Source organism: Oculina patagonica, chromosome 14 (assembly GCF_052425735.1).
Source record: "Oculina patagonica isolate OP01 chromosome 14, crgOcupat, whole genome shotgun sequence".
NCBI lineage: Eukaryota > Metazoa > Cnidaria > Anthozoa > Scleractinia > Oculinidae > Oculina > Oculina patagonica.
Genome location: NC_135771.1, coordinates 20,817,294 through 20,844,776, shown reverse-complemented (window position 1 = coordinate 20,844,776; position 27,483 = coordinate 20,817,294). Strand labels below are relative to the sequence as shown.

Sequence of the window (27,483 nt, the reverse complement as noted above, 5' to 3'; positions counted from 1 at the left end):
ACTTTGGGGAGGAGCCGATGATAGGCATATTGGCTTTTGTTGATTGGCAGATATCGACTCGATGTCAAAAGTGATTGATGTCTACACAGCTATTAGAGTGAGTTTGTTCTAATTTTCGTCTGTCTACCTCCGACCCTAAATACTGGGTATTGAGACATAAGCTGCAAGAGATGACACATAAGCCGCAATTTTTCTCTTGTTTTTGCCTTTATTTTGGAGCACCCATGCACCATTATTGTATTTTTTTTACAACATCCTTCTTACATTTCTTCTGATATCACGTTTGCTCGAATAGCTTTAATTTAATTCAGGCATATACAGCGAGCAAAATCAATCGTTAAATTAAAATTATAGCGTTTACAACAAATAGTCTCTCAGTCAGGGTTTTGTACTTGATGCTGCGCTAGCGCTGGTCAAGTCACCTAAAAGAGAAAACAAAAAATGACACGAGAAATTAATAAACATACATACAAACAAATTATCCCTCCGAATGCAATTTCAACCCGATTTCTCGAACTTCTTTTCGTTTCTCAATCAATCTCGTTCCCAGAGTCCACGTTCCCCTTTGACCAGTGGGCTCTGGGAACGAGATTGTTTCTCAGCTCAACTCAACTTTATTTCCCTTGAAGGTTCGAGGAATCGGGATGCTACTGTATCTCAACCACTAGCTATAGGGAGACCTAAAGACGGAAAACAGAACTTGCGATATACCTATTGGAATATTACGATGGGGACTTCCCAAACTTATTTAATTTAACTTCCTGTCGATGACTCAGCATAGAAAATAATCCCTTAATTCCATATATCAAAAAGTATTGAACAGAAAATTTAACTCGCGTGAAAATAAATCCGTTGTTATATTTAGACTTTCACTTGTCTAAATAATAGATTTAAAAAAGAGTTGTTACTTGTTAAGAAAAATAAATTCTTTTCTTTCTTGAAACTTACTTTGATTTTCCAAAATCAAATGTCACGTTATCGCCAATCAGTATAAAAGGTGCCCACTGTCTCACATCAGAATAGCCGTTACATCTCATCCACTTCATGGCCTCGTGAAGAGATTCACTGGCGCTATCCCCACCAACAAGGTGCTCATAGAAACGACTCATGAACTGCTCTGTCGCACTGTCTTCTAGAGCCCACAGTGCCACTAACACTGAGCGTGCACCAGATCCTAAGAATGCACGAGCGATTCCAACAACTCCCTCGGCTCTAATCTGTCCACGTCCACTGTGACAACAGCTTAGTACTACCAGTTTAGCACGTAGTTGAACTTTTGAAATATCAGACATTGTCAAAAGGTAGTCTTCTTCTCTTGGGATCCTGTTAGAAGAGCGAAGAGGGGCAAGGGCAATCTCTCCTCTTTCTGCATCACCGTGTGCAGCAAAATGTATCAGGCTTACTGAATTTATCACTTCAAGAACTGCTTGCTTAGTTGCTTGCTTTCCTAGCAAAGGCTTGACACCAAGCTTTTCTCCTACCATGTTTGCTTCGCTTTCTGCACAAGGCAGTCGTGAAATGAATTTGAGACGTCCCTTGTAGCGCACCCTACCAACATCAGGATTTCCCACTATCATTGCACCAGTCTGACTGTGATAGTCTGCTGGGCTGTCCTGAATGAGCTTGAGAGTCGTCAAAGAAGGAACGACGCGGATCCTGAAAGACTCTGATAAGTATTTTCCACTTTCATTAGGTAACGCAGCAAATGGAATGTTGTATAAAGACCGTTCAGGAACAATGATGATTTCAGGACCCTCTATAAAGTCCACCACAGGAGCGATGATCAATTTGTGACACAGTAATAGATTCCGTTTAAGTTTTTCTTGGTTATCTTTACCATCATTTCTAACTCGCGATGTTTTACGGATATCTTCTACACAAGGCTTCGGTTGAATATCGTTCAAAGTTCGGTCTTCGCAATGTTCGTCTGCTAAAATTTCAAAACTTCTGAAGCGTTCTTTAGTAAAGAACTCGTCCAAATTTTCCACCAATCCTTCCTGAAGCATCATTTCTTCTCCATTCACAATTTTTAATTGCACGACTTTTCTTCCTTTAAGAATCCACACAAATATATCGTGATCAAAATAAGAGAAGTATAGGCAAGTACAACTTAGTTCCTTGTCCATGATACTTTCAATGCCAACCCATGATTGAGGATTAGCTGAGATTTGATTCTCCACGGAGTACTGAGCTGACATTGAATCTGCCAGAGCTCTGGCTCGACGAAGCTCTGAAACGTATAGAGCTCTCTTAGGATTTCCAATAAAACAGAATAATACAGTGAGTACCCCGTAGGGATAATCATGTTCGTCAGAAAAAGATATCTTGAATTGATCATTGTCCCTTAGAAAATTTCGCAAGTTTTCGCATTTTTGAATACTTGGAAGGAGATACGACAAAGCTTCTTGACTCTTTCCTGCTAGAAGCATAACCACTCCAAGTTTGTTAAGGCATGTAGATTGTTTCTTTACGTCTCCAATATCCTCGCTTATTGCAAGCGCCCTCTTATAATATTCTTCTGCCTCAACATATTCACCAAGGGAATAAAAAGCAGTTCCAAGATTTGCATAAATTGAGGCTTCTCCGTTTCTGTCGCCAATTTCTTTACTGATCGCCAGTGCCTTCTGTGGATATTCTCTAGCTTTCTCGTAGTCACCAATCAATTGAAACAGAGTTCCAAGGTTTCCGTAAGCATTAGCTTCTCCTTTTCTGTCACCAATTTCTTTACTGATAGCAAGCGCTTTCTGAAGATATTCGTTAGCCTTGGCATATTTACCAAGAGAGATTAAAACAGTCCCGAGGTTTCCACAAATAGTTCCTTCTCCATTCCTGACATTAATTTCTCTTGTAATCGCAGCTGCTTTCTGGTAATATTCTATTGCCTTGACATACTCACCAACAGATTGAAACACACCTCCAAGGTTTCCGTAAGAGGTGGCTTCTCCTTTTCTGTCGCCGATTTCTTTACTGATCACCAGTGCTACCTCAAGATACTCTTTCGCTCTCTCATATTCACCAAGTGATTCAAGTACGTTTCCAAGGCTTCCGTAACAGTTGGCTTCTCCTGCTCTGTCGCCGATTTCTTTACTGATCGCAAGTGCTACCTCAAAATATGCTTTCGCCCTCTCATATTCACCAAGTGATTCAAGTACGGTTCCAAAATTTGCATAAGAGGAGGCTTTTCCTTTTCTGTTACCAGTTTCTTTATCGATCGTGAGTGCTTTCTTGTGATATTCTTTCGCCTTCTGATATTCTCCAACAGATTGAAAGACAGTTCCAAGGTTTCCGTAGTCAGTAGCTTCACCATCCCTGTCACCAATTTCTTTTTTAATCGCAAGTGCTCTCTCGTGATATTCTTTCGCCTTCTCATATTCGCCAACAGCTTGAAACACCGTTCTAAGTCTTCCGTAACAGGAGGCTTCTCCATTTCTGTCACCAATCTCTTTTCTGATAGCAAGTGCTTTCACGTGATATTCTTTCGCCTTCTCATATTCTCCAACTGATTGAAACACCGTTCCAAGGTTTCCGTAACAATGGGCTTCTCCTTTTCTGTCTCCAATTTCTTTTCTGATGGCAAGTGCTTTCACTTGATATTCTTTCGCCTTCTCATATTCGCCAACAGATTGAAACACCGCTCCAAGGTTTCCGTAACAATAGGCTTCTCCTTTTCTGTCACCAGTTTCTTTCCTGATAGCAAGTGTTTTCACGTAATATTCTTTCGCCTTCTCATATTCTCCAACTGACTGATACACCGTCCCAAGGTTTTCGTAACAGGACGTTTCTCCATTTGTGTCTCCAATTTCTGTACTGATTAGTAGTCCTTTCTCACTTTGCTCTTTTGCTTCTACGTACTTATTCTGACGAAAATGCGCTTTCGCTAGTATTTGGCTTATCGTACATACTTCGAACTTGTCACCACATTCGCGGAGAATGGGGAGAATTCTTGTACCGTATTTTATTACATTTGTGTAATCATTGATATGCCAGTACGCCAGTAACATTGTCGAATATATCGCCTTGTAAAGCAAATTGAACTTCTTCTTTTCTCTTGTGATTGGTGTGTTGTCGAGAATGAACAAACATTCCTTACATAACTCGATGGCTTTAGGAACTCGACAAGTGTTGCGAAGGAATTTGGCAACAAAGAAGCCGATGAAGATGGTGTCTATAATTTCATCCATGTTGTTCATGTCAAGCACTCCTGTCAGAATAAGAAGGGAATAAAAATATTTATTCTCAGTCATTCTTTCGCGAGCGTCTGTGATCAAGCACCGAAAACAATAGGTCATAACAATTATTTAAGCAATGTTTCAATTATTTACAGCATTGTTTACATAAGGTATCTTTCTTGCACTTTTCTTGACAAACAAATTCACAAAAGGCGAAAATGTGATGATATGATGGTCACCTTTCGCACCGTTTTTCGTCAGACAAGAGAGGATTTTCATTAAGTTAAACTAAAGAAAAAGCGACGAACGGCAACACCAAAGACTTTTCGACTAGAGGCAAACATATCATTTTTAATTTCTATAATTTCAGTTACATCAAGTATTCCGGCCTCTCACAAGTTCATACGTCCTCTTTTTAAATAGTCATATTAGACAAATTTTTTCCAACCAAAACATCTGTGCAATTATCTGCCAAGTTTACGAGTTTACGGAGAAATTGTTCTTCTTTGATTCGTTTACTTTCAAAAAATGCAGAAATCATCAGAAAGTGAAATCAGGACTGTCATGTTCTCAGTTAAAATAATTATTCACCTTCAATCATGAGAAAGGAGAAAAATTTATATCATTATTGTTAAAGTAAATTGTCTCGTTCAACAGCAACAAATAAAATTAAAATAATTTTACGTTATTTTACCTCAGGTTTTATATTTTAGTTAATGTAAAGTTAAACTAAAGGCAACGCGACAGACGACAACACCAATAAAGATTTTCCTTGTAAAAGGAAACATATTTTTCTTTAATTTACACCAATTTTTCTGGCCTCCCACAAATGTTTATTGAAATCTGGCCACTTGTACTCTTGTGCAAGTATGTTTTCATATATGTGCAAAATAAAAGTAGTAATGATGTAAATAAAAAAAACACTTTTGTCCAAACAGCCCTGTTCAGAACATGTGATATAAAACTTACTGTATTTGCTGATTTATAAAAATACTAAATCGCAAACAAACTTCAAATAACTCTCCGTCAGCAAAACATGAATTTTTGTCTCACTTGGTACGTTACTGTCAGGTATATTCATTGTTATTTTTCAACAGATTCGCGCGCTGCCCATATATGGTCAAAATGGTAACGATATCTGTCATCCGTACATAACAGATATCCTGCGATATTCGTAGGTTGCGAAGATTCTTCCGAAATCTTGTAAAGCGCTGCATAATTACAGTTTTTCTATGTGCAAAATGTGTTTCTCTGACAATTTGTTGAATAATAAAACAATTATCCTGCTCAATCTTGCGGAATATCGTCTGATTTAAGCCAACTCGGCCTACGGCCTCGTCGGCTAAGTATCAGGCGATATTCCGCGCGATTTCGCAGGATAATTGTTAAGTAATTTACCTTATTATAGGAAATTAACGCTTCATGAAATTAACGCGAATTTCAAAAATTCGCGTTAATTTAAGTCGCGTTAAATTTTGTTAACGTTAATTTCCGCGCCGTTAATTTAGTGGAGCGTTAATTTCCGCGACCTTAATTTCCATTATTTTGGTCCCAATTTCTCGATACAGTCCAGACGTTCTAATCTCCTAGGAAGAAGCATTATTTCATCAGGGTGGAAATCTACCAGTGTCACTGAAACTGTCAGATTCCATCGCTTAGCCCATACGTTTCGGTAAAGTATCATGAACATTGCCTCCGTCTCGGGTTATACGCCTAGTGTTTAAATAAACTTGTTCCTGTTGTCTCAACAAGATTTTTTCTTTGTGTGCGTCGCGTTAATTTCCTTCATTTTAAAATGTTACCCACTCTTTCGCGTTAATTTCCTTTATTGGGAAGTAATTTTTCCTTCAATTCGCGTTAATTTAAGTCGCGTTAATTTCAAATACCTTAATTAACACAAGCGTTAATTTCCTATAATAAGGTAAGTCACGCAACACAATTTCGGTACCGTCTGCGCATGTCTTAACAATGTAATTATGACTCAGTATGTTATCAACTTTCGAACCTTTCTTCTGTCGTGTGTTGTTCATATTGGAAATATAAAATCACTGGACCAACAGGTCCTCTCAGAGAAGCATTAAGTTTACATCATACAACACTATATCTTTTCACGTTGAGGACTCTCAAATTTCATGGTAAAACGGCAAATGAATTTCTTCTTCGATTCTTCTACCTTCAAAACACAAAATCGCCAGAAAGTGAAAGCAGGACTGTCACGTTCTCAGTCTCAAAAATTGTTTGACTTTAATCATGAAAAAGGAGTGCCATCTCTATTGTCTTATTATTAAGTAAAATTGTCTCGTTGAACAGCAACAAATAAATTAAAAAAGTTAATTGCGTTTCTTTGAGTTTAGTGACTGTTGCTACCTTTTCAGTCTTGCATGAGTCCTTTATAGACTTTATTTGCGAGGTAACCATATAAACAATTCTGACCTTTTATTGCTGTGAAATGTATATCGTGTTAAAAATATAAAACTGACAGTAAAATATGTGTTTGCTAAACAGTGAACTTCAACTGAATCAGTCCTTTCAAATCACGATGGTGTATTACTCGACACTTCTTACCTATCTTTCAATTTCGACAGTATTGAGGAGAAAAATCTGAGGTGGTTTTGAGTCTCAATTATACGTCAGAACATATTTGGCTTAAGGTAATTCCTGGGAAATAAAACTGCTCATAGATTTTCAACCAAACTTTTCCGGTTTGTTGTTTACCTTCATGAAGGTTAAAATTTGAAATAAAAAGGGGGGGGGGGGGGGAGGTCACCGTATTCGTTTAGGAGTAGGAAGACCTTGTACATACCACATAATTCCTTAATAATTCCTTTGCGAGTACTGGAAAAATGTTTTCTTTGATTATGTATTATTCTGCCATAGAAATTGATCTGTATTCATTTTTCAGAAAGAATTTGATCGATACTCTCAAACTAAGAGAAAAAAATGATAGGTCACCGTATTCGTTTACGAGAAAACGATGATTTATCTCTCTCGCGAGCCAAGCCGAATAGAAAAAAACCGCCATTTTTTTATGTGTGCGCGCTTATTACGCGTAACATTCTGCGCAGTAAGGATGCGCAATGCAATACTCACGCGGACGTCAGTAAGAAAATAAGTCTTGTGTTCCCTTTGTAAAATGACAGCTGTGCGCATATTAGATTCATCCGATCACTACAATTCTAACCTTTATGTAATGCCAAAAAACACGAACAGCAGTGTTTATTCAAGGTTAAAAATTGGAGGCGTGGCCGAGAATTTTCAGACTCGATTAAACACGTGCTGTGAGTGTTTTGAACGACTTCAAATACATTCCTCCAAAAACGTGTCCCTTAGGAACACAAACATGTGCGAAGAAATATTAGCATACAAGGAAAACACCAGATTTACATGCATGAAGAAAACGTTTCCCCTCACACGTGTTCGGCATGTTTTCGTTGACATGGCGTCCTGTTTTCGAACGTTTCGAGAACTTAAAACCGCCGAAGGAGAAATACGTTTTTACAGAGTGCGCAATACCGAAATCCAAACGTTCATTGACAAAGTGGTCTGTGAAAATTTGGAGTGAGTGGCAGGATGAAAGAAGGAATAAAAAACCTTTATTGGAGTCTATTGGATACAAGGCTAACATTTCTAAAGTACAAGAATTGGACACCGATATGAATCTGGTAAGATCAGTTTTTAACAACTGTACTTTCAATTTTCTGTAAGAGTAAATCTAGTGCAATCTAAATTATTCTTTAACTTAGAGAATACTGTTAAATGTTGTTTTCTCTTTTGCTTTGATTGATGTCCATACAAATGTTAATAAACTTATTTATTAGTATTCTGTATATAAAGAACACAAATAAGGGACGTTTTATCGATATAAAGTGTATTCACGTGATGTACTATCATCGTCTTGATTGGGTCTAGGGCTCATGAATTATTAATCAGTTTTTGAATAATATTTAGCTGTGAAATGCATATCGTGTGAAAAACTACAACTGACAGCAAGATGTGCATTTGCTAAACAGGTAACTTCAATCCCTTCAAAGTTATTCACGATGGGGCAAATATGGGGCACTTCTTACCTATCTTTCAATTTCGCACTGGAGTCTTTCTACATGTACATAAAACAGTATTGAGGAACGAAATCTGAATTGCTTTTGAGTTTATTCGACAGGAGTTTAGAACATATTTGGCTTAACTCACGACCAGCTGTGCGCATATAACATTGGTCCGATCTCTTACCTCTAGAAAGTGAAATTTTTACAAAGCAAAATGTCATTTTATCGTGGAATTTATCTCACTCTTACGTCGTGATTACCGATTGGGTGTCTTATTCTTATTTTTCTTGTAAAAAAGTAAATAATAACAAACTCCACTATAAGATGTTTCAGATTTATTCAAGAGTAGTATGAACGCTTGCTTAGGTGCAAATCAAATTTAAGTTTGTACTCACCACTTCCCTTGTGCCGTGTGGAAAGAATACAAAAGTAACAGCGACAGTTAACAACAGGAACTTTGTCTGCAAGGTAACCAAAAAAATAGCACCAGTTTATTTATGACATCTTTGACCCACGCTTTGTATCAGGGACGTAGCCAGATTTTTAAAAAGTTGTAGGCCAGGCTTAAACCAACAGGTCCTTTCAGAGAAGTATTACGTTTATATAATATAACATTATCTTTTCATCTTGAGAACTCTGGAATTTCACGGTGAAACAACACGAAAAAATTCCTTTCCGGTTCTTCTACCTTCAAAACATAAAATCGTCAGATAGTGAAATCAGGACTGTCACGTTCTCAGCCTCAATAATTGTTTGTCTTTAATCATGAAAAAGGAGTGCCATTTATATTGTCTTATTATTTAAGTAAAATTGTCTCGTTCAACAACAGCAACAAATAAAATAACATATGCTACCGCACGTTTAGTGAATGTTGCTACGAGGTAACCATATAAACTAGAATTGTGACCTTTATTCACTGTGAAATGTATATTGTGTGGAAAATTACAACTGACAGCAAGCTATGCGTTTGCTAACAGGAATCTTTAATCCCTTCAAAGTCACGATGCCGCATGAATTGGACACTTCTTACCTATCTTTCAATTTCGACTGGAATCTTTCTAACATACAACAGTTTTGAGGAACGAAATCTGAATTGGTTTAAAATCTCTGTTACTAGTCAGAATTTTAGAACATATTTGGCTAAAACTCAAGAGTTAATAAGAAAATTATTCTTGTGCTCACTTTGCAAAATCGCCGGCGGGGCAGATTACATTCATGCATCTCTTATTCAGAAAGGGAAATGTTTACCAATTTTTACAAAGAAAAATGTCATTTTATCGTGAAATTATTCCGGCTCAGTCTAACATCGTTATTGATAACCGATTAGATTTCTTATTCTTGTTTTTCTTTTGGGGTAAAGTTAATAATAACACACTCGACTGTAATGTGTTTCAGATTCATTCAAGAGTAGTATGAACCCTTGCTTAGGTGCAAATCAAATTAAGTTTGTACTCACCACTTCCCTTGTGCCGTGTGGAAAGAATACAAAAGTAACAGCGGCAGTTAACAACAGGAACTTTGTCTGCAAGATAACCAAAAAAATCGCACCGGTTTATTTATGACATCTTTGACCCACGCTTTATATCAGGGACGTAGCCAGATTTTTAAAAAGTTGTAAACCTGGTCAATTGGCCCTGAAGGGTCGCTTTTCGAAGGGTTTGCGGCGGAAGAAGTTTTTTGAATCAAGACCCTCGAAAATGCTTTCTCCTTCACCTTTCGTGGATGTTGTGCGTACTTCATAGCACCTATATTATAACATTTCATACGAAGGAATTGCGCCAGTTTTCACTCATTACAAAATAAACGCTGTCTGTTAACGGCGTATGTCATTGTACGTTTGTCTATCAGCTGGATAGTCTAAAGGGTTCCCGAGTTTGCACTTGAGGTCAAGATGAGTCTTGATCTCATCCCGAAAGGGTAGTTGCGAAATATATAACGCTAAGGTACGTAACAAATTGCTTTCTATTTCATCTTGAAAGCGTTTCAGCCAAAATTATTTCTATCATACATTTTAAAAATACGAGTGGGTTGAAAAATTGGTAAGCCAGAACCTACGGGCCTATAGGCTGGCTACGCCCCTGAAAACTTTATGAAATTAGGCAGGAAACTTAGAATGTTTTAAAAGTAATCCACCAAGTAATCATATCAAACCATATGATATGGCGAGCTATACTCTTGTGCGTTTCAATAGACAGAATGAATACGGAAACTGAACAGGAATGGTTATACCAATTACCAATACTGAGAGAAAATTAATGACAGACTCTCGTGAAACATAATAAAACACCTACCTTTGCGAGGTCCTGCGAGAGACGTATTTCTAATAGTTACAAACGCCAAATCGGTTCCTGTCTTCTTATAACGGAAATCAACCTCGCAAATTACTTTGAATCAAAACTTGAGTTAAACTTACTGTTTCGTACCGCTCTGTGAGAAGTCCAAATCAAAATGACAAAATGCACATTAGCCTGTGTCTTTTAAATTAAAAATGTGAACTCCCTTTAAAACTAACAATGACGCAAGTGATTATTAAATTTTCAACTATGACATCATCTTTTAATTTCGACTGGAGTGTTTTCAATACACTGTGACAATAAAAGTACCCGGCATTTTAAGAGAAGTTAAGAGAGGCTATTTGACATCTTCAGTGCCGTAACTACACACTTACGTCCATATTTTAATATTGCCAATGAGTTTATGTCATTCAGGCGAGTTCGAGCAGTTTGACGTAGTGCTATTTTTGCATATTATATTATCTGTCATTGCTACACTTTGTCTCACATATATAAATATTTCATTTCCCCTGTGTTTTAGTTTTCTTCGCATTAATTCAAGTCACAACACAGAATCTAGTTTATGACACAATATTTATCAGTTTATGACAATCCTTCCCTTGCGTTTTCTAGATCCTTCACTACGGAAGGCGGAAACAACAAAAGATGACGCACATTCCCATTGGATGTTTTTCTGACCACGTGACTGACTCTTGGCACTTTTGGCAGAGGGACGTAGCCAGCTTTTTGAATAGTTGTAGGCATGGTCAATCGGCCAGTAAGGGCCGCTTTTCAAGGGGGGCTTGAGGCGGTGGAGGTCCGCCGAGGAAGTTTTTTTGTTTTTGTTTTTTTGGATCAGCACTCTCGAAAACGTTTTCTTTTTCACTTTCTGCTCTAGTTGTGTGTATTTTACAGCACCTAAACATTTCATAGGAAGGAACTGCGCCAGTTTTTACACATTCCAAAATAAACGCTCTTGTTTCTTACGGCGCAGGCCACAGTGCGTTTGTCTGTCACCTGGCTAGTTTAAAATGCTCCCATGTTTTCACTTGCTAGATAAGCCATGACCACGAAAGGGTAGTTGCGAAATATATAATGTTAAGGAACGTTACAAATTGCTTTCTTTTTCATCATATCTGAAAAGGGTTTATGCCTGAATTTTTTCTATCATACAAATCGAGCTAGCGAGGGGGTTGAAAAATTTGTAAGCCCGGGCCTACGGGCCTATTAGGGACGGACCATTAGAAAAGTGATGGGGGGGGGGGGTGGGGGAAAACCAAAAAAAAATTCATGCAAGCCAAAATGGCATGAAAAAAAAATCGTGCAAAGGGGAAGGCAAAGAAAAAAAATTCGTGCAGAAGGAAAGGTCCTATTAATACCTGAAAATACCTGCCATCATTTAACACTTGATGAGATCTATTTTTCGACGAAATATATGGTAGAGAACGCTGAAAATAGCATTTCCGAGCCTAGAAATTTGAAACTTTTCTGGGGGAGCATGCCCCCACACCCCCCTAGATGGATTGTGATCATAACACTCCTTTAGCTCGTCTCTGTCTAGCCTGCGTAGATTGCTTACTAGTAAACTCATTTCTCAAACAGATTGCAAACATGAATGGTACGATATACAGTGGTCTTAGTTTATGTTGTCAATTCCGGTCAAATAGGATTTCTGCAGTAATTATTTATGAATTTCTATAATACGTATTGTTTTAGTTTTTGCATATCTATGTCTAAGTTTTCCCACGGACTTTACACAGAAATATATGAAAAACACAAATCTATTATACGAAGTGATCGAGAAATTCATCCTGCTTTGGTGTGTTAAGAAGCGAAAGAAGATGTGTAAGAAACTATATATAGAATTATAGTGTCCATTAGGGACAATTATGGTGGCGTATGATTGGGATCGCACTTTAAAAGTTGATATCAATTCAAAAACCTCTAATCCATTACAGACAATCAAACAGACTTTTTCCTTATTAAATATTTTGTGTAGAAAGGGGTGGATCATGTAATTTCCAACCCTCGCCCAGGGGTGGGTGTTTTGAGCTAGAAGGAAGGGGTGGGTCTCCACTTTTTCCAATTGCATCGCCCTTTGACCACCCCCCCCCCCCTCGGTACTTATTGACAGTTCCTAAAGGATGAAGTCAATGAACACAGAATTTTTTTAAAAAAATAATCAACAAAGCAACATTTGTCAAAAAACATGGTATAAAGTAACAAAACATGGCATTTGTCTGAAGAAAAAAACATTTCTCTAAAAAAAATTCGAGCAGAGGGTTTCACCCGAAAAAAAAATTCCTGCATAAGAAATGGACAGAAAAAAAATTCGTGCAAGCCGAAAATTCCCCACCCCCCCCCTATCACTTTTCTAATGGTCCGTCCCTTAGGCTTGCTACGAACCTGTAATTGGTCTTAAATTTGGGGAGGAGCCGATGATGGGCATATTGGCTTTTGTTGATTGGTAGATATCGTCTCGATGTCAAAAGTAATTGATGTCTACACAGCTGTCAGAGTGAGTTTGTTATAATTTTTGTCTGTCTAGTTCCGACCCTAAATATTGGGTATTGAGACATAAGCTGCAAAAGATGACACGTAAGCCGCAATTTTTCTCTTGTTTTTATCTTTATTTTGGAGCACCTGCTATTTACGTGTTTCTGTTACTACACCTTTCTTACATTTTTTCTGATATCATTTTTGCTCGAACAGTTTTAATTTAATTCAGGCAAATACAGCGAGCAAAATCAATCGTTAAGTTATAATTATAGCGTTTACAGGAAATATTCTCTCAGTTGAGTCCAATCGGTTTCGTACTTGATGCTGTGCTGGTCAAGTCACCTAAAATAGAAAACAAAAAATAAGAAATAAATAAACATACATACAAACAAGTTATCCATCCATTAGGAATTACGCACCACTTAATATCTTCGTTAAATTAATATTAAATGTTTAAATATTTCTGGTACAAGGGAACCCTCGATTTCTTGAAGCTCCCGATAACTCGTACCAAAAGTAGTTAATTCCCTTTCCATAGTCGAAGACTGCAATTTTACCCAATTTCTCGACCTTCCCGATCTCCCAAAAAAAATTTCCTTTCTGGACTCAACTCAACTCAACTTTATTTTCCTTGATGTTTCGTGAAATCTGGATTCTACTGTATCACAAACCGTAAAGGGGCCTTACAACGGAGACCAAAACAATGATTAAAAAGGACCTGCGATATATCTTTTCAAAAATAAAAATGGGGACTTCCCAAAACATTTTAAATTTAACTTTTCGTTATTGACTCAGCACAAATTGTACACTAATAGTTTTAATGGAAATAAAATACATCAGTGGCTGCCAAAAAGGCCTGAAATATTATACAATATATGCTAACCTAGGGGGGCTTCACCTTAATTAGTGAGTGGAGCCCTCTTACAGAATCTTTTCGTTAAATTGTTATAAATTGTTATTTCTTTTTGAAACTTACTTTGATTTTCCAAAATCAAATGTCACGTTATCGCCAATCAGCATAAAAGGTGCCCACTGTCTTACTTCAGAATAGCCGTTACATCTCATCCACTTCATAGCCTCGTGAAGAGATTGACTGGCGCTATCCCCACCAACAAGGTGCTCGTAGAAACGACTCATGAACTGTTCTGTCGCACTGTCTTCTAGAGCCCACAGTGCCACCAACACTGAGCGTGCACCAGATCCTAAGAATGCTCGTGCGATTCCAACGGCTCCCTCGACTCTAATCTGTCCACGTCCACTGTGACAACAGCTTAGTACTACTAGTTTAGCACGTAGTCGAACTTTTGAAATGTCAGACATTGTCAACAAGAAGTCTTCTTCTCTTGGGATCCTGTTAGGAGTACGAAGAGCCGGAGCAAGGGCAATTTCTCCTCTTTCTGCATCACCGTGTGCCGCGAAATGTATCAGACTCACTGAATTTATCATTTGAAGTACTGCTTGTTTAGTTGCCTGCTTTCCTAGCAAAGGCTTGACACCAAGCTTTTCTCCTACCATGTTTGCTTCGCTTTCTGCACAAGGCAGTGGTAAAATGAATTTTATACGTCCCTTGTAGCGCACCCTACCAACATCGGGATTTCCCACTATCAGTGCACCAGTCTGACTGTGATAGTCTGCTGGGCTGTCCTGAATGAGTTTGAAAGTCGTCAAAGAAGGAACGACGCGAATCCTGAAAGTCTCTGATAAGTATTTTCCGCATTCATTAGGTAACGCGGCAAATGGAATGTTGTATAAAGACTGTTCAGGAACAATGATGATTTCAGGACCTTCTATTAAGGCCGCCACAGGAGCGATGATCAATTTGTGACACAGAGTAAGATTCCGTTTGAGGTTATCTTGGTTATCTTTACCATCATTTCCAATTCGCGACGGTTCACGGATGTCTTCCTCATAAGGTTTCCGTTGAATATCTTTCAAAGATCGGTCTTCGCATTGTTCGTCTGATAGAATGCCAAAACTTCTGAAGCGTTCGTTAGTAAAAAACTCGTCCAAATTTTCGATCAATCCCTCCTGAACAATCATTTCTTTTCCATCCACCTTTCTGAAATGCACGACACTTCTTGCTTTAAGAATCCACACAAATATGTCGTGACCAAAATAAGAGAAGTATAGGCAAGTACAATTAAGTTCTTTGTCTATGACATTTTCAATGCCAACCCATGATTGAGGATTAGCTGAAATTTGATTCTCCACGGAGTAGCGAGCTGACATTAAATCTGCCAGAGCTCTGGCCCGACGAAGCTCTGAAACGTACAGAGCTTTATCAGGATTTCCAGCAGAACAGAAAATTGCAGTAAGAATCGTGTAGGGATTAGCATGCTCATGAGAAAAAGATATCTTAAATTGATCATTGTCCCGTAGAGAGCCTCGCAAGTGCTCGCACTTCTGAATGCTTGGCAGGAGATACGACAAAGCTCCCTGAATCTTTCCTGCTCGAATCATAGCCCATCCAAGATTGCCAAGCAATTTAAATTGTTTCTTTACGTCTCCAATCTCTTCGCTTATTGCAAGCGCCCTCTTCTGATATTCTTCCGCCTCGACATATTCACCAAGGAGTTCAAAAAGAATTCCAAGATTTCCATAATTTGAGGCTTCTCCGTTTCTGTCGCCAAGTTCTTTACTGATCGCAAGTGCCTTCTCTAGATATTCCCTAGCTTTCTCGTAGTCACCAATTGATTGAAACACAGTTCCAAGGTTTCCGCAAACACCGGCTTCTCCTTTTTTGTCACCAATTTCTTTACTGAGAGCAAGTGCTTTCTGGAGATATTCGTTAGCCCTGGCATATTTACCAAGACGGATGAACAAAGCCCCAAGGTTTTCACAAACAGCTATTTCTCCTTTTCTGTCACCAATTTTTCTTCTGATCGCAACTGCTTTCTCGTAATATTCTTTAGCTTTGACATACTCTCCAACAGAGTGTAACACGTTTCCAAGGTTTCCGTGACAGAAGGCTTCTCCTTCTCTGTCGCCGATTTCTTTTTTAATTGCAAGTGCTACCTCAAGATACTCTTTCGCCCTCTCATATTCACCAAGTGATGCAAGTACGGTTCCAAGGTTTCCGTAACAGGAGGCTTCTTTTTGTCTGTCACCAATTTCTCTAGCGATCAAAAGTGCTTTCTCGTGATATTCTTTCGCCTTCTCATATTCACCAAAACATTGAGACACAGCTCCAAGGTGAATATAACAACCGGCTGCTCCGTTTCTGTCCCCCATTTCCTTTTTAATCGTAAGTGCTTTTTTGTAATATTCCTTCGCCTTCCAATATTCTCCAACAGATCGAAACACAGTTCCAAGGTTTCCGTATTCAGCAGCTTCACCATCTCTGTCACCAATTTCCTTTTTTATCGCTAGTGCTCTTTCGTGATATTCTTTTGCCTTGTCATATTCGCCAACAAATTCAAACACCGTTCCAAGTTGTCCGTAACTGGAGGCTTCGCCATTTCTGTCACCAATTTCTTTTCTGATTGCAAGTGCTTTCATGTGATATTCTTTCGCCTTCTCATATTCTCCAACTGACTGATACACCGTCCCAAGATTTTCGTAACAGCAAGCTTCTCCATTTTTGTCACCAATTTCTGTAATGTTTAGTAGTGCTTTCTCACTGTGTTCTTTTGCTTCTACGTACTTACTCTGACGAAGATACGATGTCGCTAGTATCATGTTTATTCTACCTTCTTCGAGCCTGTTGCCGCATTCGCGGACAAAGGGGAGAATTTTGTTGGTGTATTTTATTATATTAGTGTAATCATCGATACGCCCGTACGCCAGTAACATTGTCCGATATACTCCTTTGTAAAGTAATTTCTTCGCTTCTTTTATGAGCGGCGTGCTGTCGAGGATGAACAAACATTCTTTGTATAACTCGATGGCTTTTAGAACTCGACCGGTGTTGATAAGGAAACGGGCAACAATGACGCCGATAAAGATGGTTAGTAGAATTTCATCTATGTTGTTCATGCCAAGCTTTTCTGTCAGAATAAAAAGAAAATGAAATTAATTTAAGTTAAATTGTCTGTTAATTTTTGTAATAAGCGTTTCTTTACCGTTGCTGAATAAGTGTACTATATTTAAATGTTCGTAGTTATGGCAATAAAAAGAACGAGTAAATCTCCGTCAGCAAAACAGTAATTTTTGTCTCACTTGGTACGTTGCTGTCAGTCATACTCATCAATAATTCAAGTCACGAAACATAATTTCGGTACCGTCTGCGCATGTCTTAACAATGTAACTATGACTTGCGAACCTTTCTTATGTCTCGTGTTGTTAATATTGGAAAATAAGATCACTGGACCAACAGGTCCTCTCAGAGGAGTATTAAGTATATATTATACAAGATTATCATTTCATTTCGAGGACACTGGAATTTCATGGTAAAACGACACGTAAAAATCCTCCCCGATTCTTCTACCTTCAAAAAATAGAATCGTCAGAAAGTGAAATCAGGACTGTCACGTTCTCAGCCTCAATAATTGCTCGTCTTTGATCACGAGAAAGGGGTGCCATTTATATTGTATTATTATTTACGTAAAACGGCAACAAATAAAACAAAAAACTTAATTGGTTACCTCAGGTTTAGTCAATGTTGCTACCTTTTCAGTGTGGCATCAGTCGCATGAGTCCTTTATTAGGACTTTATATGCGACTGAGGTAACCATATAAACTAATATACAATTGTGACCTTTATTTACTGTGACATGTATATCGTGTGTAAAACTACAACTGGCAGAAAGATATGCGTTTGCTAAAAAGGGATCCTTAATCCCTTCAAAATCACGATGGCACATGCATGTATTGGACCCTTCTTACCTATCTTTCAATTTCGACTGGAATCTTTCTAACATACAACAGTATTGAGGAACGAAATCTGAATTGGTTTAAAATCTCTGTTACTCGTCAGAATTTTAGAACATATTTGGCTAAACTCAAGAGTTAATAAGAAAATTAGTCTTGTGCTCACTTTGCAAAATCACCGGCGGGGCAGATTACATTCATGCATCTCTTATTCAGAAAGTGAAATGTTTACCACTGTTTACAAAGAAAAATGTCATTTTATCGTGAAATTATTCCGGCTCAGTCTAACATCGTTATTGATAACCGATTGGATTTCTTATTAATAATAATAATAATAATAATAATAATAATAATAATAATAATAATAATAATAATAAGAATAAGAATAATAAGAATAAGAATAATAAGAATAAGCATTTTTATAGCGCCTATCCAGGCCTGCTCTAGGCGCTTTACAAATACTGTATGTTAAAAAAAAATTTAAGAAAAAAAAAAAAAAAAAAAAACATCACTAAAATCACAATATAATAAAATCGATAAAAATTCGTTAAAATTAGCTGAATAAATCTTAAAAATTAAAAATGTGCATTATAAGTAATAAAAAGTAAAAATCGCTAAGAGTAATAAGTTTTTTTTAAAAAGATAAGTTTTGAGTTTTGATTTAAAAGAACTTAAATTTTCACATGAGCGGATAAAAAGAGGTAGACTGTTCCAGAGTTCAGGCGACGAAACAGCAAAAGCTCGAGACCCATACGACTTAAGGTGGAATTTGACAGGGTTAAGGCGTGAAGAGTGTGATGATCGGAGGGTTCTTGAAGGTTGGTAGCGCATTAACAAATCTTGAATGTAGATAGGAGATTGTTGATGGAGAGCTTTGAAGGTAAGTAGCAGAATCTTAAATTTAATGCGTTCAGAAACAGGAAGCCAGCGTAGTTCTTTCAATATCGGAGTGATGTGGTCATATTTTCGGGAACAGGTGATAAGTCGAGCAGCGGCGTTCTGAACAGACTGGAGCTTTTTTAAGGCATACTTCGGCACATTGTATAAAAAAGAGTTGCAGTGGTCGAGTTTGGAAGACACAAAAGCATGGAACAAGATCTCGGTTGTTATTCTTGTTTTTCTTTAGGGGTAAAGTTAGTAATAACACACTCGACTGTAATGTGTTTCAGATTCATTCAAGAGTAGTACGAACCCTTGCCCAGGTGCAAATCAAATTAAGTTTGTACTCACCACTTCCCTTGTGCCGTGTGGAAAGAATACAAAAGTAACAGCGGCAGTTAGCAACAGGAACTTTGTCTACAAGATAACCAAAAAAATCGCACCGGTTTATTTATGACATCTTTGACCCACGCTTTATATCAGGGACGTAGCCAGATTTTTAAAAAGTTGTAAACCTGGTCAATTGGCCCTGAAGGGTCGCTTTTCGAAGGGTTTGCGGCGGAAGAAGTTTTTTGATTCAAGACCCTCGAAAATGCTTTCTCCTTCACCTTCCGTGGATGTTGTGCGTACTTCATAGCACCTATATTATAACATTCCATACGAAGGAATTGCGCCAGTTTTCAATCATTACAAAATAAACGCTGTCTGTTAACGGCGCATGCCATTGTACGTTTGTCTATCACCTGGATAGTCTAAAGGGTTCCCGAGTTTGCACTTGAGGTCAAGATGAGTCTTGATCTCATCTCGAAAGGGTAGTTGCGAAATATATAACGCTAAGGTACGTAACAAATTACTTTCTATTTTATCTTGAAAGCGTTTTAGCCAAAATTATTTCTTTCATACATTTTAAAAATACGAGTGGGTTGAAAAATTGGTAAGCCAGAACCTACGGGCCTATAGGCTGGCTACGCCCCTGAAAACTTTATGAAATTAGGCAGGAAACTTAGAATGCTTTAAATGTAATCCACCAAGTAATCATATCAAACCATATGATATGCCGAGCTACACTCTTGCGCGTTTCAATAGACAGAATGAATACGGAAACTGAACAGGAATGGTTATACCAATTACCAATACTGAGAGAAAATTAATGACAGACTCTCGTGAAACATAATAAAACACCTACCTTTGCGAGGTCCTGCGAGAGACGTATTTCTAATAGTTACAAACGCCAAATCGGTTCCTGTCTTCTTATAACGGAAATCAACCTCGCAAATTACTTTGAATCAAAACTTGAGTTAAACTTACTGTTTCGTACCGCTCTGTGAGAAGTCCAAATCAAAATGACAAAATGCACATTAGCCTGTGTCTTTTAAATTAAAAATGTGAACTCCCTTCAAAACTTACAATGACGCAAGTGATTATTAAATTTCCAACCATGACATCACCTTTCAATTTCGACTGGAGTGTTTTCAATACACTGTGACAATAAAAGTACCCGGCATTTTAAGAGAATTCACACTTACGTCCATATTTTAATATTGTCAATGAGTTTATGTCATTCAGGCGAGTTCGAGCAGTTTGACGTAGTGCTATTTTTGCATATTATATTTTATCTGTCATTGCTACACTTAGTCACACATATTTCACTTTCCCTGTGTTTCAGTTTTCTTCGCATTTATTCAAGTCACGGCACAGAATCTTGTTTTTGACAATATTTTTTCAGTTTATGATAATCCTTCCCTTGCGTTTAATTTCCAAGGTCCTTCACTGCGGAAGGCGGAAACAACAAAAGATGACGCAAATTTTCCTTGGAGGTTTCTCTGACCACGTGACTGACTCTTGGCACTTTTGGCAGAGGGGCGTAGCCAGGTTTTTGAATAGTTGTAGGCATGGTCAATCGGCCAGTAAGGGCAGCTTTTCTGGGAGGGGGGGGGGGGGGGGGGGTTGGGGCGGTAGAGGTCCGCCGAGGAAGTTTTTTGGATCAAGGCTCTCGAAAATGCCTCCTCCTTCACCTTCTGCTCTAGTTGTGTGTATTTTACAGCACCTGATCATGAATTATAACATTTTATAGGTAGAAACTGCGCCAGTTTTTACACATTTCAAAATAAACGCTCTTGTTTCTCAAGGCGCAGGCCTCTGTGCGTTTGTCAGTCACCTGGCAAGTTTAAAATGCTCCCATGTTTTTACTTGCTAGATAAGCCTTGATCGCGAAAGGGTAGTTGCGAGATATATAATGTTAAGGAACGTAACAAATTGCTTTCTATTTCATCATATCTGAAAAGGGTTTCAGCCTGAATTTTTATCATACAAAACGAGTGAGTTGAAAAATTTGTAAGTCCAGGCCTACGGGCCTATAGACTGGCTATGAACCTGTAATTGGTCTCAACTTTAGGCAGGAGCCGATGACTGGCATATTTGCTTTTGTTGATTGGTGGATATCGATTCGATGTCAAAAGTGATTGATGTCTACACAGCTATTAGAGTGAGTTCGTTATTATTTTCGTCTGTCTAGTCAGTTCCGACCCTAAATACTGGGTATTGAGACATTAGCTGCAAGAGATGACACATCAGCCACAATTTTTCTCTTGAATTTGCCTTTATTTTGGAGCAACTCATTATCATTGTGTTTCTTTACAATATATGTAACAAAACCTTAAAAAATGCTCCTTCTTACATTTGTCCTGATGTCATTTTTCCTTGAATAGTTTTAATTTAATTCAGGCAAATACAGCGAGCAACGTCCATCGATAAATTATAATTATAGAATTTACACCAAATTGTCTCTCAGCCAGTAGGGTTTTGTACTTGATGCTGCGCTGGTCAAGTCACCTGAAAGAGAAAACAAAAAATGACACGAGAAATAAATAAACATACATACAAACAAATTATCCCTCCGAATGCAATTTCAACCCGATTTCTCGAACTTCTTTTCATTTCTCAATCAATCTCGTTCCCAGAGCCCACATCCCCCTTGACCACTGAACTCTGGGAACGAGATTGTTTCTCAACTCAACTCAACTTTATTTCCCTTGAAGGTTCCGGGATTCGGGATGCTACTGTATCTCAACCACTAGGGAGACCTTACAAGGCGGAAAACAAAACAAAGATTTAAAAGGAATTATAAGGGAAAAGCGCCCTGAGGACGAGGTTGTTGCTATATACCTATTGTAAAATTACAATGGGGACTTCCCAAAACTTTTTTTAATTTTTAAAATTAACTTTCTGTCGATGGCTCAGCATAGAAAATAATCTCTTAATTTCATGTATCAAAGGTACTGAACAGAAAATTTAACTCACGTGTAAACAAATCCGTTGTTATATTTAGACTTTTACTAAATAACAACTCTAAAAACAGGTTGTTACTTGTTAGGAAAAATAGAGTTTTTTCTTTCTTGAAACTTACTTTGATTTTCCAAAATCAAATGTGACGTTATCGCCAATCAGCATAAAAGGTGCCCACTGTCTCACTTCAGAATAGCCGTTACATCTCATCCACTTCATGGCCTCGTGAAGAGATTCACTGGCGCTATCTCCACCAACAAGATGCTCGTAGAAACGACTCATGAACTGCTCTGTCGCACTGTCTTCTAGAGCCCACAGTGCCACTAACACTGAGCGTGCACCAGATCCTAAGAATGCTCGTGCGATTCCAACAACTCCCTCGGCTCTAATCTGTCCACGTCCACTGTGACAACAGCTTAGTACTACCAGTTTAGCACGCAGTTGAACTTTTGAAATGTCAGACATTGTCAGTAAGTAGTCTTCTTCTCGTGGGATCCTGTTAGGATGACGATCGATGCGAAGAGCCGGAGCAAGGGCAATTTCTCCTCTTTCTGCATCACCGTGTGCAGCGAAATGTATCAGACTCACTGAATTTATCACTTGAAGTACTGCTTGCTTAGTTGCCTGCTTTCCTAGCAAAGGCTTGACACCAAGCTTTTCTCCTATCATGTTTGCTTCGCTTTCTGCACAAGGCAGTGGTGAAATGAATTTAAGACGTCCCTTGTAGCGCACCCTACCAACATCAGGATTTCCCACTATCACTGCACCAGTCTGACTGTGATAGTCTGCTGGGCTGTCTTGAATGAGCTTGAGAGTCGTCAAAGAAGGAACGACGCGGATCCTGAAAGTCTCTGATAAGTATTTTCCACATTCATCAGGTAACGCAGCAAATGGAATGTTGTATAAAGACCGTTCAGGAACAATGATGATTTCAGTACCCTCTATTAAGTCGACCACAGGAGTGATGATCAATTTGTGACACAGAGAAAGATTCCGTTTGAGGCTATCTTGGTTATCTTTACCATCATTTCCAGTTCGCGACGCTTTATGGATAACTTCCTCACAAGGTTTCTCTTGAACATCTTTCAAAGATCGGTCTTCGCAATGCTCCCCTGGTAAAATGCCAAAACTTCTGAAACGTTCTTTATTATAAAGGTCGTCCAAATTTTCCACTAGTCCTTCGTGTACCATTATTTCTTCTCCATTTACACGTTTGAATTGCACGACTTTTCTTGCTTTAAGAATCCACAAAAATATATTGCGCTGAAAATAAGAGGTGTATAGGCAAGTACAATTACGTTTTTTTTCCATAACACTTTCAATGCCAACCCATGATTGAGGATTAGCTGAAATCTGTTCATCCACGGAGTAGTGAGCTGACATTAAATCTGCCAGTGCTCTGGCCCGAAAAAGCTCTGAAACGTACAGAGCTTGATTAGGATATCCATCAGAACAGAAGAGTGCAGTGAGTACCCGATAGGGGTCAGCGTTTTTGTGAGAAAAAGATATCTTAAATTGATCGTTGTCTCGTAGAGAGCCTCGCAAGTCCTCGCATTTCTGAATTTTTTGAAGGAGACACGACAAAGCTTTCTGAATCTCTCCTGCTCGAAGCATAAAAAATCCAAATTGGCAAAGCAATGTTGATTTTTTCGTTTTGTCTCCAATCTCTTCGCTTAATGCAACCCCCCTCTTATGATATTCTTCCGCCTCGACATATTTACCAAGGAATTCAAAAACAACTCCAAGACTTCCATAAATTGTGGCTTCTCTGGATCTGTCGACAGTTTCTTTACTAATCATAAGTGCCTTCTCCAGATATTCTCTAGCTTTCTTGTAGTCACCAATTGATCGAAACACAATTCCAATGTTTTCGTAAGCACCTGCTTCTCCATTTTTGTTACCAATTTCTTTACTGAGAGCAAGTGCTATCTGAAGATATTCGTTAGCCTCGGCATATTTACCAAGAGACAGGAACAGTGACCCGAGGTTACCACAAGCAGTTCCTTCTCCTCTTTTGTAACCAATTTTTCTGCTGATCACAATTGCTTTTTTGTAATATTCTTTAGCTTTGACGTACTCACCGACAGAATGAAACACGTATCCAAGCCTTCCGTAACAGAAGGCTTCTCCTTCCCTGTCGCCAATGTATTTTTCGATCACAAGTGCTACTTCAAGATTCTCTTTCGCCTTCTCATATTCTCCAAGTGATTCAAGTACAGTTCCAAGATTTCCATAAGAGGAGGCCACTCCCTTTTTGTCACCAATTTCTTTTCTGATGGCAAGTGCTTTCATGTGATATTCTTTCGCCTTTTGATATTCTCCAACGGACTGAAACGCAGTTCCAAGGTTTCCGTATACAGTAGCTTCACCACCTCTGTTACCAATTTCTTTTTCCATCCCAAGTGCTCTTTCGTAATATTGTTTAGCCTTCTCATATTCGCCAACACATTGAAACATCGTACCAAGGTTTCCGTAACAGGTGGCTTCTCCATTTCTGTCACCAATTTCTTTTCTGATGGCAAGTGCTTTGATGTAATATTCTTTCGCCTTCTCATATTCTCCAACTGACTGATACACCGTCCCAAGGTCTTTGTAACAGTCAGCTTCTACATTTTTATCACCAATTTCTGTACTGATTAGTAGTGCTTTCTCGCTGTGTTCTTTTGCTTCTACGTACTTACTCTGACGAAGATACGATGCCGCTAGCATTTGGCTTACCAAATATTCTTCGAACCACTTACCGCATTCGCTGAGGATGGGGAGAATTTTTTTAGCATATTTTATTACATTTGTGTAATCATCGATTCTCCAGTACGCCAGAGACATTTTCCAATATATATCCTTGTTAAGCAATTTAAATTTCTTCTTTTCTTTTATGAGTGGTGTGTTGTCGAGGATGAACAAACATTCTTTGCATAACTCGATGGCTTTTGGAACTCGACCGGTGTTGATAAGAAATTCGGCAACAATGAGGCTGAGGTAGATGGTTTGGATAATTTTATGTATGTTTTTCATGTCAACCACTTCTGTCAGAATAAGAAAAGAATAAAATTGAATTTAAAATAGCCTGTTTTTGTTTGTATTGATTTTACTTGAAAAACATTCTATTAATGATAACATTAATATTTATTGCGTTCCATCGCCATTACTGGTAAAGTGTACTTAAAATGATCTTAGTTATGGCAGCTCGTAGCCTGTTTAATTTGGAACGGGCTAGAGACTATCTCAAAGTTTGTTCTAAGCTGTTCTATAAACTGCACTCACGAAATCGCTTACAGAACTGCTGTCTGCTGTGAAATAGAGCATTTTTAGTATTTGCTATGCAAACAGGTTTTATAAACATTCATTTGACAAAGCAGTTAAGGTCGCGGGGGATACCAACAGCATGAATAAATTCATGAAGGGAATTTTTGCTTGACCTGCATCTTTTAAAACGCTTATTTCTCAGCTATTATGGGTGCGATTAAGCTCAAATTTTACAGAGACATAAAGAAATGATGAAAGATTGTGAATGTCATCTTTTATTTGGTAGATTGCATTTAACGGCGATGTTATAGCCTCATTAGTGCCAAATTGGGAAAAACATGATTTTGTGGCAGAGTTTGCGGAACGAGTAGGAGACAGCACACTGTGATCTTGTCAAAAACTTATCAGTCAATACCTCTAGAGTGTCATAACAGAAGCGGATTTTTTAATTAAAAGTGTGCCAGCAAGTTATGGCGGTTTAAGTGCGCAAATTTGAATTTAATGTCTTCTACCTCTTTCTAAAAGCGCTCTTTTAAAATTCCGCTTCTGTTATGACACACTACAGTATTCATAGTTTACCTATCTGCAGTGGCAAGTTATGAAGTTATGTATCCGTGCTGTATTCTCTGCCACAAAATTGTCGGAAAAGTCCAAACTTTGAGATTTCCGAAGGTGTCCCGACCTAAATACGATCATTTTGCCAAGGAGAGATGTAATTATGGTAATATATTCCACGCTTTTATGGTGAGAACAATGCGTTTTTAAAAAGGACACGATTGTTTATGCCGAATATTTTTGTGATTACTCTGAGTTGCAGAAATATTCAAATTTAAATAAAAATAAGCTCGAAGACTTCTTACAATCTATATGAACGTACATCGCTAAGTGTTGTTTTAAATTGGTTAAAATATCAAAAAAACAGGGATTTTTTACAAATCACGCGCACGCGCCCATATTTTTGTCCAGTCATAAATATCTCGTAAAGTTGTCGATGTCAGTCGTTGTACTTCGAGCATACGCTTTAAATAAATGCATAATGATGAGCCTAAGGTGTCCCCCGCGACCTTAATGAATGCGCTACTCTGACGAGGCAATGAATATTTATTTCTCAGTCATCCCGCACGAGCGTCTTGTGCTCAAGCATAGAAAACAGCTAGACATCACGATTACTCAAGAAATATTTCAATTAATTACAGCATTATTATTATAAGGTATCTTTTTCCTGGGATATAATGTAACTAATGTAATTTCCTTGAAAAACATAATTCACAAAAATGCTAAAAAATGATTTATTATGATCTAGAGAAATTGAAAGATGGTCACCTCTCGCTCCATTTATCGGGAGAGAGTGTTTTATCACATTTTTATACACCAAGAAGAGAGTTGAAATTACGCCGCGCCGCGGAGTATGTTTCGTTCACGAACAATGAAAGACCGACAGCACCAATGAAGATTTCCGTACTAAAGGCCAACATATTATTTTTCTTTAATTTACACCAAAATTTCTGGCTGCTCACAAGTTTTAACTAAAAATCTGGCTAGTTGTACTCTTGTGTTTTCATATACGTGTAAAATTCCTGTTTTTAAATAGTGCTATAAATTTTGTAAGACATTTTTTTCCAGCCACCCCTGATTAAACACGTGTTACAAAACTTACTGTACTTGTTCCTTTACAAAAAGACAAAATCGTAAATAAAATTCAAATAAATCTCCGTCAGCAAAACAGGAATTTTTGTCTCACTACTTTGCCTTCTTAATAATGTAACTATATGTTATCAACTTTCGAACCTTTCTTCCGTCTTGTGTTGTTGATATTGGAAAATAAGATCACTGGACCAACAGGTCCTCTCAAAGGAGTATTAAGTATATATTATACAACATTATCATTTCATTTTAAGGACACTGGAATTTCACGGTAAAACGACACTTAGAATACGTAATAATCTGATTCTTCTACCTTTAGAAAATAAAATCGTCAGAAAGTGAAATCAGGACTGTCACGTTCTCAGCCGCAATAATTGTTCGTCTTTAATCAGGAGAAATCGTGCCATGTATATTGTTTTATTATTTAAGTAATATTGTCTCGTCCAACAGCAACAAATAAAATAAAAACTATGCGTTACTTCTGGTTTAGTAAATACTGCTATCTTTTCAGTCTTGCATCTGTCCTTCATAGCCTTTATTTGCGAGGTAACCATACAAACTACACTTGTGACCTTTATTTACTGTGAAATGTATTTCGTGTGGAAAACTACAACTGACAGTAAAAAAAGTGTTTGC

The 27,483-nt window shown here is 38.0% G+C and overlaps 3 protein-coding genes across 3 annotated transcripts in view; all 3 read right to left on the bottom strand.

Annotated features, from left to right (window-relative positions):
* The window catches only part of LOC144638812 (uncharacterized), a 119,997-nt gene extending 109,356 nt beyond the window's left edge, over positions 1–10,641 (bottom strand). The window contains exons 1-2 of the mRNA XM_078498079.1: positions 10,504–10,641; positions 9,669–9,734 (exon numbers count right to left, since the gene is read on the bottom strand). The gene's annotated coding sequence lies outside the window, so the exon portion shown is untranslated. The remainder of the gene's footprint in view (positions 1–9,668; positions 9,735–10,503) is intronic.
* LOC144637604 (uncharacterized) lies at positions 945–8,643 on the bottom strand. Its single transcript, XM_078496666.1, has 2 exons — positions 8,608–8,643; positions 945–4,201 (listed from the first exon to the last, which is right to left on the bottom strand). Exon 2 carries the CDS (start codon positions 4,188–4,190, stop codon positions 945–947), a length of 3,246 nt encoding a protein of 1,081 aa, XP_078352792.1. The 5' UTR covers positions 4,191–4,201; positions 8,608–8,643.
* A 2,538-nt stretch (positions 10,642–13,179) lies between the features above and the next one.
* LOC144637603 (uncharacterized) lies at positions 13,180–24,276 on the bottom strand. Its single transcript, XM_078496665.1, has 5 exons — positions 22,079–24,276; positions 19,859–19,959; positions 19,024–19,089; positions 13,961–16,970; positions 13,180–13,326 (listed from the first exon to the last, which is right to left on the bottom strand). The coding sequence occupies exons 1-5, from the start codon at positions 24,247–24,249 to the stop codon at positions 13,323–13,325; spliced, it is 5,352 nt and encodes a 1,783-aa protein (XP_078352791.1). The 5' UTR covers positions 24,250–24,276; the 3' UTR covers positions 13,180–13,322.
* Positions 24,277–27,483: the final 3,207 nt, after the last annotated feature.